This window comes from Actinia tenebrosa, unplaced genomic scaffold, assembly GCF_029948245.1.
Source record: "Actinia tenebrosa isolate PJP-AT-01 unplaced genomic scaffold, QUT_ActTen_1.0 PGA_scaffold13__45_contigs__length_12533684, whole genome shotgun sequence".
NCBI lineage: Eukaryota > Metazoa > Cnidaria > Anthozoa > Actiniaria > Actiniidae > Actinia > Actinia tenebrosa.
In genome coordinates, this window is record NW_028292573.1 from 6,512,980 (window position 1) to 6,527,939 (window position 14,960).

At 41.3% G+C, this 14,960-nt stretch overlaps 2 protein-coding genes across 2 annotated transcripts; one reads left to right on the forward strand and one right to left on the reverse strand.

Annotated features, from left to right (window-relative positions):
• Window positions 1-7,569: 7,569 nt before the first annotated feature.
• On the reverse strand, window positions 7,570-11,913 carry LOC148911687 (uncharacterized). Its single transcript, XM_089028729.1, has 3 exons — window positions 11,444-11,913; window positions 10,160-10,385; window positions 7,570-7,573 (listed from the first exon to the last, which is right to left on the reverse strand). The coding sequence occupies exons 1-3, from the start codon at window positions 11,877-11,879 to the stop codon at window positions 7,570-7,572; spliced, it is 666 nt and encodes a 221-aa protein (XP_088884855.1). The 5' UTR covers window positions 11,880-11,913.
• A 170-nt stretch (window positions 11,914-12,083) lies between these two features.
• On the forward strand, window positions 12,084-14,261 carry LOC148911688 (uncharacterized). Its single transcript, XM_089028730.1, has 6 exons — window positions 12,084-12,733; window positions 13,095-13,168; window positions 13,272-13,363; window positions 13,684-13,793; window positions 13,881-13,993; window positions 14,108-14,261. Exons 1-6 carry the CDS (start codon window positions 12,230-12,232, stop codon window positions 14,259-14,261), a joined length of 1,047 nt encoding a protein of 348 aa, XP_088884856.1. The 5' UTR covers window positions 12,084-12,229.
• Window positions 14,262-14,960: the final 699 nt, after the last annotated feature.

Sequence of the window (14,960 nt, forward strand, 5' to 3'; positions counted from 1 at the left end):
CGACCCTCCTGTGATTTACCGAGGTAAGAACGCAGCTAATGAGTTTCTAGAAGCATTGCGAGAAGAGGAGGAAGAGATAAGAGAACAATTAAGACGCCCAAAGAAGATGGTATTTACCAAAGAGAACCAGGAGGCTTTTACCAAGGCAAAGAAATGCCACATTTGCCAACATACGCTTCTCCAGTTTGGAAGACGAGCCAAGAAAGCGTGGGACGAAGATAGAAAGTATCTAGGAGAAGCTCATTTCAAATGTGGCAGGTATGCAAGGAAGGGGGAAAAGCCCAACAAGCCTTCCACCCACTGCATTCATTGTCATAAAGCATTCGTTGAGGATTTCTATGTGGATAAGGTTAGAGATCACTGCCACATCACGGGTAAATACAGAGGTGCGGCTCATTGGAAATGTAATATAAACTTCAAAGTAGATCCAGAATTGGAAATACCCGTATTCTTTCACAATTTAAGGGGTTACGACAGTCACTTACTCTTACAAGGAACAGACGGCTCCGAAGTAAAGTGCATACCTAACAACAAAGAAAGGTACATGTCCGTAACCGTAGGCAAGCTAAAGTTCTTAGATTCGCAGCAGTTCATGGCGGACTCCTTAGCAAACTTAGTAAGGTATAACACGGAGTTCCCCATTTCCAGTCAATACGGCGCGGAAAGGAAAGGAGTCTACCCATACGAATACATGGACTCCTGGGATCGATTCAAAGAACCCCTACCACCCAGAGAGAGATTCTACAGCACCCTAAACGAGTCTGGTATAAAGGACGAGGAGTACCAGCATGCGTTAGATGTGTGGGAAAAGTACTCCTATGAGAATATGGGAGAATACCACGACATCTACCTACGTTCAGACGTAGTGCTGCTCGCAGATGTTTTCCAAAGCTTTCGAAAGATGGCAATGGAATACTACGGGTTGGATCCAGCGAACTTCTACACGGCTCCTGGGCTTAGTTGGAGTGCGCTGCTAAAGAAGACAAACGCGCAACTGGATCTCCTAACGGAATACGACATGTACCGCTTTATGGAAGACGGTATCCGCGGCGGTGTTTGCGGACCCAGCAGACGTTACGCCCGCGCAAACAATCCCCTGGTAGAGCACGACCCGGAGAAGCCAACCACATACATCTTCTACTTAGACGCAAACAACCTCTACGGTTGGGCAATGTCGCAGTACTTACCTGTACGCGACTTCGAATGGGACAACATAAAGCCCATAAAGTTTTACCTAAACGTAGGTAAAGAAGACGACAAAGGTTACGTGCTGGAGGTGGACCTGGAATACCCAGAGCATTTGCACGACGCACACGATGAGTTCCCATTAGCACCAGAAGCAATAGAAATACCATTTAAGCAGCTGAGTCCGCTGCAGAGGGAAATGTGTCCCGGATACAAGCCATACAGGAAGCTAACGATGAACCTGATGGACAAGAAGAAGTACGTGGTGCATTACCGCAACCTGCAGTTCTATGTGCGCCACGGCTTACGCGTGAAGAAGATCCACCGCGTTTTGAAGTTCACGCAGGAACCATGGATGCGCTCCTACATTGACTTTAACACACAAAAGCGTACGCAGGCAAAGAATGACTTCGAAAAGAACCTGTTTAAACTAATGAACAATAGCGTATTTGGTAAGACGATGGAGAACATCCGCAAGCGCGTAAGCATAAAGATAGCCAGCACCAGAGAGGAAGCAGAAGCATACGTGTCACAGCCTGGATTCGTTAGATACGTAGAAATGTTAAACTTCTACGTGATTCACATGAAGAAAGCCAATCTATTCCTGAATAAACCCGTATACACGGGGTTTACAGTGTTAGACCTATCAAAGCTGCTCATGTATGAGTTTTACTACGACAAGCTAAAACCGAAATACGGTGATAAGTGCCGCCTTTTATACACCGACACCGATTCCTTGATACTAGAGGTGCAGACGGAAGACATTTACGAAGACTGTGTTCCCGACATCGATGAATACGACACCAGCGATTACCCACGCGACCACTTTCTTTACTCCCCTAAAAACAAGAAAGTAATCGGGAAAATGAAGGATGAGATGAAAGGAAAACCCATCGTGGAATACGTGGGCCTGAAACCCAAGATGTACAGCGTGCTAAAGCTGGACGGTGTAGAAAAGAAAGCTAAAGGCGTAAAAAAATACGTGGTTAAGAAGGACATAACCCACGATTCCTACTTAAAGGTCCTGCGTACGCGTAAGGAACAGCGACATAAAATGAACAGCCTGCGCAGCTACGGACATCAAATACACAACGTTACACAGGAGAAGGTGTCACTGTCTGCATTTGACGGTAAGAGGTGGATGTGTGATGATGGTATCCATACGATAGCATTCGGACATCACACGATAAGCAGTTCTTCTTTGACGAACCCACGAGTGGGACCATCATGAAGATAATACAAGATGGGCTGACCCTTCTTAGCTATCGCACTTCGGATCTGGTAAGTTTCCAAAGACCAATTGGGATCCGTAGCTCTTTTGGATCCTCCTTCTAATTCACCCGGCTCATAGAGATATCGAACCGTGACATCACCTAATCTCTTTTCCTGGGGGAAGACTGCCCTCGAACTTCTGACGAAGGACTTATGTTCCACGTGTTTCTTTTTTATAGCATCCTTGGGTTTCATTCCCGTAGCCCTGGCCGCCTCGTTGTTCAAAGCCGCGACGACCTGGGGGAGCCTCTGAGTCCATTCCCTGTTGCGTTTGGAGGGATCTTCCAGCTCTTTCCAATACTGGTACCCAAAGAGACGCTCAGCCAGGGTCTTATTGAATCTTTCGACGATGCTCTGACCCCTGTGGTACTCAGCGTCAGCTCTCCTAATCTTAGTGCTGTGGTCTTTCAGGGTCTTAGTAACCACGCCCATGAACTCCGTCCCCGCATCCACTTGCAGCAGCTTAGGCCATTTCAAGACGCGCTTATAAATCGTACCTAGGGCTTCTGCGACTTCCCCAGAATCCTTGCTGGTTATGGGTTCGGCGTCCTTGTATCTGCTTGCGATATCAACTACGGTCAAAGCGTATCTATAGGTCTTCTTTCTCACCTTGTCATGCGGTAAGAAAAGCAAATCCGCCTGATGAACTTCATTGGGGACATTTACGGTAAAGCTGGGCCTGGGAATGTACTTAGGCACGGGAAGATAAACCTGCCAGAGGGTTTGCTTTTTTAACCAATTCTTAGCCGTTTCTTCTGATACCCTGGCCGCGGTCGCGAGTTTCTTGATGGCCGACGCTCCTTTCCAATAGCCTTCAGGCCCATAGTAAATCCTTTTGAGTTTGTCCTCTACGCGGCCCATTATATGAATAGAATCGCGCTTCGCTTTATTCAAGCGAAGGATAGGACAAGAGCGATCTTACGTCCGTTAAAATCCACCGTCTTTCCGTCCACCTTAATGGCGATGTTTATGCTTTCTACCAAATTAGACAAGTCATAGCTTAAAGAAATGGGAGTGTATTCTACTGGGTCAAATGGATTACCTTTGGGCAGAAACTTGGACATAAGAGAAGACTTTTCTCCATTGTTGTAACTATGGACTAAATCGCAATAGACTTCGTAAGAGGATGCGACTTTCCATTTCACAGGTATGGCTGTGTCGGTAATTGTCTTGCCCGAGGCACATAATAAAGATCCCAATGGGTGAGACTTTTCAAAAGTTACTGAATAGTTTGGCATATTATGTTTGAGGGTCATTTCGTGCGGCAATCCCGTGGTGAGAGTATAACCGCGCTTGGCGAGCTCGTTAGCAAGGGTGATTGCTGTGTAATGTCCATCGGGCAGCATTACGCCTTGATAATTGCCGCCGCCTTTATGCTCAGTGACCAAGGCATTGACTAAATTATACCAAGAATAGTACAAAGAGCAACTAACCAGCCTAACCTTATGGGCTTTAATGGGGGGATTCAAATAAGTGGTAAAGTTATTTTTATCGCTTTCCAAAAAGACGATCATTATATTAGATACGCCAAAGCTACGCCTCCTGCCAGCCCTGCGACTCCTACAAAGACCAATTCATTGTCTTTTTGTTTCTTAGAAGGCTGGTAGTAATTCTTGAACTGAGGCTTTCTTAACCCCGTTAATGCCGCGGGGTGCGCCTGCGCATAGAGCTTAAAGGCGTAGTCTGTATTTTCGAAGTTCTTGTCTGCCTGCATTTTGTCTTTGTAGTTCTTGTCCAACCAATCCCTGTAAGCTTGTCTTTTTTCATTCCAAGCTGCCACGTCTCGCTGATATTTCTCCAGCGCTAAGTCGTGTCTCTTTCTTTCGGCAGCTAAATCTCCGCTTTTGTCGCCTCTAACTAATCTATCTAAATACTGACCACCATAATTAGCTCCAGTGAATGCTAAAGCTGCAATAACTCCACCTGCAAATCACGCTAGCCATTATATATTAGAAAATCACAGGGATTTTCAAGAGTTACGTCGTAGGTAGGTACTTTTCCTTCCGTAGGTAATCCTTTACCATGTTAGCCCCGCCTACGGCAGCGGTCATCTTAGCAAAATTAGCGAAGCTCTTGCTTGGGTCTTCAGTAAAGTCTTCTTTGAGCACTTTCTTACCTACCCAACCAATACCCGCAACGATGGAAGTAATGATAGCTGCTTCTTCAACAGTTTTCAACAACGCGGTCGACATTATATTACAAAGCGAGAAGGTTATCACTCCATTTCAGGGATCTTACTTTTTCTAACAGCCGGCTCCACAGGTGCGTGCACCGGCGCGTGATATGTTGGTGGTTCTACCTTTTTCGTTGCCCGCCATTGTAAGTAAAGGCTGCCTGCAGCTATGATGACTCCTAACGCGCCGATGACGTACCCAGGATTAATAAAGGATTCCTCTTCTCTTTCCTCCACCTTTTCTTCTTTTTTGGCTTTGTTCTTCCTATTCATCTCCGCGAGCTTCTTTCCCGCGGCAACTCTGCCTGGGGATTTAGCCTTGGTGATTCGTTGCTTAAGGATGACTTGACTAAGTACTTGAGGCGACCTGGGTAATTCCTGAGGACGACTTGACTAAGTGATCAGGTACCTCAGCAAGTGCTGCCTGGAAGACCTTTTCAACGTCTCTGTCCTTCTTGAAGTCCTTCCAAGAGGCCGTAAGTTCCTTCAAGTCGACATGCTGAGCTACGTGAAGTGCCGCAGAGGCGACTGCCATTAACTTACCGCACTTCAAAGACAACCACCCACAAGTTATCTTAAGTTCTTGAGCAATAACGTAGTCCTCGCTTATGTCCTTCCGCAGTTGCTCCACGTCGTCTATGGGCAGCGCAAGTCCAAGCAATTTAGTCGCAAGTCGGATAGCGGAGTCTGCTACGGCGTCCGTGGTCTTACTTGCAAGGGCGGCCTCGTACCTCTTATGGAACTTCTTAACCTCCTCTTCTGACAACTTATTAACCTGCTCATGGGTAAGTTCCTTGCCTATCATTTCTTTGCACTTCCCAGATGACACAAGGATGTTGAGTTGTTCCTTAAGGTTACTTTCGTCTAACTGCGCGGAGACTTCATCTAAGAGCTGCTCAATGTCCATATACATTAGGAATCATAGATTCCAACCGTGTAGGGAAACCTCAAAGAAAAGATCATCTTGGAATGTTGGTGCGTCTTTAAATGCCGCATGTATTCGTGTAACTGTTCCTTGGATATCTCACCGCCGTAGTCGCGTAAGATGGTTTCCAGGTCAGACTTACTTGGAGTATAAAATACTACGAGAGAGCCTATGTTTTCCCTGAAGGGCTTAGAGACGCTGGTAAGCTGCTGCGAGAGCAACCAAACGCTGATATTGTCGTGTCTACCGCTGAAGGCGAGCTTAACGAGCACGCAGGTGCGCTTTTTTACGTCGTCCCCGCAGGCAATGTCATCCAGTATGAGTAAAGTCTGTGTATCCTTAGGGAATTGCTTGTGCCAAAACTTAAGATGGCTGGATAACTCGTTAGGGTCTAAGATATCTACGAAGAAGTCGTCGTCTTTCACTCCTATGCCCGTCCAGGTGCGGTTATTCACGTAGGTGGGGCATAATAGCACTATGTAGTCGAAGCGGTATCTAAAGGGTCCTAATAGCTGCTCTACCACGAACTGGGTCTTTCCGCAGCCGGTGGGTCCTACTATCAGAGCGTTACAAGGCATGTGATCTGGGTTCATTTATATCCCTTCTTTCGAAGGGAACTTGTTCCCTGATATATATGGAGCCAGTGGAAGCAGTGCAAAGAATTGTCGCCGACGCAAAAGATAAAAAAGACACCATAGAAATGCAAAGGGAGGAGATCGATCGGTTAAAAGAGCGCGTGCAGGAGTTGTACGATGAAATGTGCGGTCTGAAGCGTGCAGAACGGTTTGGCGCGCTGATAACGATGGCAACGTGGGCTAATGAGTCCGTTAAGGACTTCATGCGATATCCCCTGTAAAATGTTGACAATAAGGTTAAATCTTTGTTAAGGATGCCTGGAAACTATTTCAAAGAGTGTCTCAGAATGTTGACGCTTAGGTTAAATCTTTGTTAAGGATGTTAAATGGAGGCTAAGATATTGTTAAGTATATATGGACTGCTTGTTGTGTAAGAAGGTGTTCAGCACCAAACAAAGACTTCAATACCACGTTCGTCGCGGCGTTTGTACTAAGAAACCCCTTAGCCGCGCTTGTAAGGATTGCGGTAAGGAATTCCGCACCGTTCAAAAGATGCAACAACATCAGGATAAACGCATTTTTTTGGGCTTTGTAAGGACTGTAATAAGGAACTCCACAACCCCTTCGCACTCGACGAAATAATGGATTTGGTCATCATATGTCCACTTGGCAAATGTTGTGCAAATATGGTGCTCTATATTTGCCCATACATTTGCCTATGCAGGCAAAGGTCGGGGTAAATTTCTAATAAATTTGCCATTGCTTTGCCATACATCTGAACACATGGGTAAATATGTTATATATTTGCCCTTAGTTTAGACGCATTTACCCAGTGGGGATATATGATAACCGTTTTTGCCCTATATTTGCCCTATTGTCAAATGAAGGGCACATATGAAATCAACTTTGCACTAGGCTTTGCCCCATATTTACCTGGGGAGCAAATACAATACCCCAAACTGAGTATATCCGATGTGAGGTTTCCGTTTCAATTCATTGCAATCAAAACTTTTCAAAACAAATCAATAATTTTTCAACTGAATTATAATGGATGTTGGCTTGTTTTTACGACTTACGAGGGGGAGTGCATGCAGGTCCATCTCAGTCATATGTGTCAATTTTTTCTCCTAACGCATGACATCAATGTTGCGACCACATTAATTCAATCATTGTTTTGCTTTGATGTCATGAAGGAGAGGTTATATGCGTTGATACACACAGGAAAATACGCGGACGATGTATTTATAATATGCGTAAGTCGTATATGCGTTTTTTCCAGTGACAATAAGAAAACTCATTAACCCATTAACCTCATGAGCTGCATTTCAAACCGCTAACATCTGTAATATTATTTGAAGCATCAATTTTGTTTAGTCTAAACATATGAATTCATCTTTTTTATTGGCAATATATGCAATTTCATTCATAATTATTTTAATTCATCTAATTTTAAAGTCATCAAATAATTCATTCAATTTTCATTTTGACTATCTAGTTACTGATGCACAGTTCAAACAGTTTATTTTTGATAGCTTTGAATATTTTTCCTGGATGATACTTTACTGTCATCTCCATCATCCGTACAATTTACGTTGTAAAGGACAAACAATTAATACTCTTTCTTTGTCAATAACATCGTAAGCAGCAACAAACTGGCTGTGTATCCTTTGTATGGGTATGAATGTAGAGGGCCCTTCCATTTCAAACAAGTTTCTGCACCAAATTTCATGTGGTCTGCCAATCCTGTGTCTTTCTGGATGTCGCTGATACCATCGAACCTTTGCCATACACAATGATTCCTGCTTGCCATCAATTATAATGGTTTGTTTAAGAAAGAAATCGACAACACCGGGGCGCAAGTCAAATGAATCGGTCTCAATACTGCCACTATATTGGCCACACCAACTTGCAAGAATGAAGGAAGAACGTTCCAGTCTAGAGTCAGAGGACCCTAGCTTTGTCCCCGAATATCCAATGGTACTAATTCTCTCAAACGTATCGGTAACACATTCAATGACCGAGTGTTGAGGTAAAATTGTTTCATAAGCTTTAAAGAGATATTCTGTATAGTCATCATCAAGAACATCAATGGATCGAGGTGAAAAACATGAGTATGCATTCATATTGCTCCACTCTAAGCAACGTAGTACTTGACCAACTGAAAGATTAAGTGTTGATGGTATTGATGGGATGCTTTCGCCAAGTGTTCCTACTTGTTGTGCCTCCTGAAGAAGTTGAAATACTGGTTGGAAAGTTTCTCGAAATCTCTCTGGTAAAGGGATATCTCTTAGTTCATGCTTTTGGAGAAATTTTCTCATGATTTGTATTTCAACAGATCTATTGTTAGTTCGAAACGCTCCTAAAATCCCATTGAAACGTTCGAAGCTGAAAAGCCAAAATGAATATACAGGCCCGTAATCTAAAATACATTGTTTGAGGTGCAGGTGTAGATGCATGTTTGGCGTAACACGTTCCTTTCCATATCTTTTTTCAAACGATTTACAAAATTCCACTAGGTAATCATGTCCTTCTTGTAGCTCTTCAGTTGTAATAAGTGGAGAGCAAAGGTGAAAGCAGGACAATACGAATAACCTCCACAGCTCCAAATCATCTGTTGGAACGATATTCCAAATGCAGAATACAGAATACAAGAGAGTCCATGTTTTCCACTGATCAGCAGTAAATCCTCCAAACGATGTTGATATCTTTTTCGGGAGACGCCCAATAAATGATGGTGCTTTGACGTCATCTACCTTTTCCTGGATTTTATTCAAATTTTCTTTAGAAACAATTGGCGTTTCAGCATTTAGCCATACATTTTTCATTAAATGTTTTGCCGTCCCTAAAAACAAATTGTGCATAGGATCAACAACATGGTAACGAGTACAATCGAAGTAAGGCAACTGTAAGAGTTCAGAATATCTTGTTCCAGTGGAAGTTTCAATTTGGTTTCGTTCATCAGCGGTTGTTGCATTGAGTATTTTCTGAGCCTCTCTTCGGTGCTCTTCATTTGTCCTTGGTGTATCGTCATCTTCGAAACCTGAAAAATTCATGCTACTAAAATCTCCGGGAAAAAATCTTGTGCACTTTGAGCACCCTCGGTGAGCAGTACACCCTAAGAAACCGCAAACTTTTCTTAGTGCAGGAATGTCACAAGCAATACAAAGGAGGGCAGCTCGAAAACATCTTGCTGTTCTACTCCCATGAGGCCGAACTTGGATGCCTTCGTGCCACAATAAGTTCAATTCGGCTACAAGTGGTTGTAAGTACGTATTGATATTCAATTTGGGCTCGTGTGGACCAGGTATTATCCCAACTATTATTACGTTTTCCTCTTTGTACCTTTCTTTTCTCGGAAGATTTAGGAGGACCATATATATGACTCCAACGCTATAGACACTGTGCTTAAAAGGCTGAAACCAGTCAACATTCAGCATAAAAGCATAATTATTAGGCTGGGCAAGGAAAGGAGTGCGGTTAAAATATTGCCAATCTTTCCACACTTGGCCATCGTAAATATCAACTAAAATATCATCCGGTACATTCCGATTTCTCCAAATCTCACATTTTTGTACAAAGTCTGGTCGCTTAATAAAGTGAGTTAGAGTCTCTCTGATGCTTTTATAACAATAAACTTTACGTGGGTACAATTTCGTCTGTCCATTTTTCAAACGAATTTCCTTAAGCAATTCCGCTCCACAAGGTGTGCGGCGAAACAATTGACGGTGATTCGGAAAAGCAATGTGAGAACATGGTTTAGCAATGACACGCCCGAATCTTGTTGTTATGCAGTCTTGAAAACGGTATAGGGTGTCGCATTTCGGACAAACAACATACTTTGAATGCTTATCTTTAAAAGAAAGATAATTTTTCAAGAGTTTGAAGGAGCTCGGGAAAACCAATACTGCGGTTGGGAAAATGATTGGCGAAAGCTCACACAAAACCTGAAAAATCGCTTTAAAAAAGGCGAGGAGAATATCAATGCCTCGGTCTGGTACAGAAAAGTATGCAGACCAAAAGCACACAAACAAGGCAATGTAGTTAATAAGGGTCACTCGGGAACTTGCTTCGACGGCAACGCTTATTTGTGCACTAGATTGTTCAAAATCTCTTTCTAGGTCTTCGATATCAATATCCCAAGTTTCAACCAATCTCCTTCTTTCATTTCCTCTTATCTCTTCATGGTCAGATTCACTGTCCGACTTGTCATCCCAAAACACTTGATCTTCTTCCTCAAAGTTATATATTCCGTCTCCTTTAAACATAAGCAAATACGATGTATTTTATTCATTCGGCATTGCATAACTGCAACATAGTATAAGATAAAGTCTGAAACCATTATAATACTAGAAAAAAAAATGTCAGTAAAAAAAACCTCATGGGCTAAGGGACCGGTCATTATTTAAGTTGGGGGGGGGGGGGGGGGGGGGGGAAAGAAAAAATTGGGGGGGGGGGGCCTGAAATTTTTGCTAGTGAAAAATGGGGGGTATTGAAATTTAAAAATGACTTTTAGGGAAAATTTTTAAATTTTTTACTACAATCCATGGGGGGTTTTCAATAAACTTGGATGCCTTCAAAGGGGGGGCCTTGAAATTTTTTTGCCTCACTGACAATTTCTCCTCCACCCCCCCTCCCCCCCCCCTCCAACTTAAATAATGACCGGTCCCTAAATGCATAATTTTGACCCAAATTTTGCTCTGAAAATAAATGATTTCCATTGAAAATAAAATATAAATTTCTAAGTCAGCAAAACAACAATTTATAATTCGTGAAAGAAAAATGATAAATCGAAAATAAAAAACCCAAGAGACATACTAAATAAATTACTTATAATTGTATTTCTCTAACTTGACAAACATGTTTTGCCGGATACCATGCTATCTCAGGATGACCACAGTCATGAATTGATTTGGAGACGAAAATGTACAGCAATATCCATTTGAACATAGTAAATTCTTTTTGGCGTTTTAAATGAGTTATCTCTAGCTATGATTTTATAAACTCTTTGAATGAACCTTTCTGAATGAACACTGAGGTTTTGATGGCAACCATAAGCCGATTACTTAATAATGCACCCTTCTTAAAAGTAACGGTGAAAACGAGGCTAAGATAGAAATAGAAAAGAATCATTTGTACCTCTAACTTAATCTCGCTTCAATAACACTAATGCTTGGTAGTAAATCCAATAGGGGAGCTATATCATGTGCAAATCAGCCGCTTGTTAAAGATTCAGTCTTTTATCTATATGCAGTTTGACTTTAACATTTAAAGATTATATAATCTAATCATCAAATAAACGTATAACATCAATACCTTTTTGTGAAGTAGCTGGTAAGAATTCGTCACTTGATGGTTGGTTTGTATTTGGCACATCAGAGGAGTCTTGATCAGTTTGGTCCAAAACGTTTATCTCGCTGTAGTCATTAGAAGAAGTGTCGTTCTGGCCGTCAATCTCGTGAGTGAAAATACTATCATTTGAGTCTTCGTCGTCATTCCGCTGTAATTGCCATTGATTTGTTAAAGGATCATAAAATTCTTCTTTGTGACGGCAAAATACTCTGTAATGTAGATCTTCGTTACAATGAAAGCAATGATAACGCTTTGACATCGCAGAAGACATTTTGTTTTCCAGAACTATATAATTAAAAAGACGGTGTGTATCATTGGGATAATTACTCAAAATCCAAGCATTTTGAATGACTAAAAGCCATATTCCAGCGTAATAAAGTTCCACGTCCATCAACCACATGCCATTGGACAAAAGCACGCCGGATCTTTATTACCGCACCCTTTTCCTTAGAGCTGTCACTGTTGGCGGCAGATAATGGTACGATGGTTTTAGAGCTAGAAGCTAATCAAGTTTATTGCAATGATATTTCGTGAATCTAGGCTTTAGAAAAAATTTCATAACTTTATAAAATGGAGCAAATAGCTTTAAGATAATAGATATATTACTTAACATGAATCCTGGATACAACTTCAGCATTTTTATAAGACAGTTATTCCTTTTTTTATTATTAGACTTCATTATATGAACGTATATGTCATCACAAGTCACGTGATACGCCGTGATAGATAGGGGGTAGATTTGTTCAGTGGATGTACTTATTCGTTCATTCGCCTTTTGGTCACAAACAGGTAACAAACTCTGTCGGTCATCTAGTTTCCCGCACATTCTATATCTTTGCTTATAAATTGCGTTCATTCGTCGCGATCAAAAAATGGGAAGAACATCTACACCTTTACCAGGACGCCCAATGCCAATCTATTCTGTTACTGCAACTACCAAGTACAAGCAGTACGAGTAGACATACTGAAAATGGCGCCAATTCTCAAAGGCTTAATATACTTATTCCCTCTGTCCCTGGTGGTAACGAGGATGTGCTAAGAGAACACAGAAATCGCCTATTGCAAGCAACAAGCGAGAATGAGAACGTTGACCCCGACAGCGAAAAAGAAGAAATTTCTTCAAATTTCGAAACGATTGTAAAACAGTTTAAAGAACTGCAAGAACAAAACCGCCAAATACTAGCGGCCTTAAAAGAAAGCCAGCAGAATAAGGACAACAGCAAGACCAAGATTACTGTCTCAAAGGCTGTTGCAGTAAGTAAAGTGGCAATATTTAAAAAAGCAAGCTATTTTTATTGATAATTTTACTGGGAATTCTTGGCGCGAAGAGTAGTTGGTATAATTATGTAGCGGTATAATTTATGCAATACTAAAATTGGCGGGAAACCCGCCATGGCAGTGGTTAATGCTACCAAACTTTACTATTGATTTCCAATAACAAGACACTGAATGATAACGATAATTTCCTTTTTTGTAAAGGAATTGATTTGATTTCGATTTTTTCCCCAATATTATACAATCACAGCCATAAAAATAATGAAAACATTATTACTATGTCTAAGAATAACTTAAGGTACATCTTATGATTTTAATGAATTATATTATGTTATTACAGTCTGAAGTACGCTTGGTAGCAAAGAAATTACGGGACAGGGAAGAAAACCCTCTTATATGGGATTTTACTAAAGCGTAAGTATGAAAATTTAATAAAAATGATATTGTCTGAATCATCCATAGTTACTTTCCATATTAAGTTTCCACTTACCACTCAAATATGGTATTTCCTAATTAGTTTCAGAGATGACGTCAACGAACAGATTAATAACGCAATAAGGGATAGAGTTCTGAATGTTCATAAGGATGTCTCTGCCGTCGAGTTAGAAGGTATTTATGTATTTTATATTACGAAGTGCGAAAGGCCTTATGCACCTATCAAAGTTAACCCGGGGGGGAGGGGTGAGGACAAAGGATGGGGGTGGTGGTCGGGGGTAACGAAATCCTTTTAGAAATATTCAAATGCCGTAGGGAGGGGAAGCAGTTTGAAATAAAATAACATGGGAAAAAAAAAAAAAAAAAAAAAACGAAACAAAACAAAACAAAGCAAAAACAAATGGATGCTAAAGGAGTAATTGTCGGCCAAATGCCAACATTTCTAACAAATTTTGTCTCAAGTTTTAATATATGGGTACTTGATATAATTTCAGCTGCCCTTAAAAGTCACTTTCTGACGAGGAGAAAGAGAAACAAAAGAGAGCGTTCAGGGGCCCTTGGAAGGCATCAAAAGATGCAGCGGAAAACACAAAGAAAACAAAATGTGAGTAAACTGAATTTGCAACGATTATGACTTTGTTTAATAAGAAACTTTGACTGACGGTGTTGTTTTTTTTCTTTTTTCTTTTAGCTCCTAAAATCCAGATCCAAGGCAGCGGACTTGTCAACCTCGCTATCACCAGGAGACAAAGAGAAAGTCAAGGCAATTATGAAACTGGAGTATATGTCATCAGAGGAGTCGATGTCAGAGGCGGATGACCAGGCTGATGACGATACAGCGGACAGTGGCTCTGATAACGAAGGGGGCCCTACTAAGCAGAGTAAAGTTTTAATAAAACACCCTCTGGCATGGAGAAGCCCCCTAGCTAACCAGTTCATGGAAAGCATGGACCGAAAAGCAAAAAGGAGGCTGTCAGAGCGCAGTCTCACCATGCTTTTGAAGTGGAAAATCGGAGAGCCGTCAAGACGCCCAAGGCCATCTGGAGGTCCCGAATGGGCATTGAGAGCCTAAAGGTTTTTATCAAATCAAGGGCACTGGGACACCGAACGTGGTTGGGGTTTCTACGAGTTTTATGAATTAAATCTTGTGGCACTGTTCCTCCGTTCCTTTGGCCTGATTTATAGGGTTTTCGTTCTTCTTTCGATTACTTGAACGTTATACTCGTTTACTTGAAGAAATCCAAAGGTCAAACGGTATAGCAGCGGCTATTTAAGCCTATTGACCTTTGGATTTCTTCAAGTAAACAAGTATAATGTTCAAATAATCGAAAGAAGAACGAAAACCCTAGAAACCAGGCCAAAGGAACGGAGGAACAGTGACACAAGATTTAATTCATAAAACTCGTAGAAACCCAACCACGTTCGGTGTCCTTAATTAAATTTTTGCAGTTATAAATGAAGTGTACTACTACAGAATATCTAAAAAGAATCGTACATAAGCCAAAGATCGATTGACAACTAAATATATTATGATCTTCTTTCACAAATTCTGTCACAAGATGAATCAAACACCTATAATTAATTTACAGAACTAGCATTTTCAATTAGTTGTAGTTAACAAATTGTTCATAGTTAATCAGTCGTCAAGAAAAGGAAATTCACAATAAAAATGTTTCAGTATGATTTATGTCTTTTTTCCTGCTTCTTAACATAGGTTAGCTATGTTTAAAGTATGAGGTGGTTGTCACGGCATATATCGTTTCTATTTTTT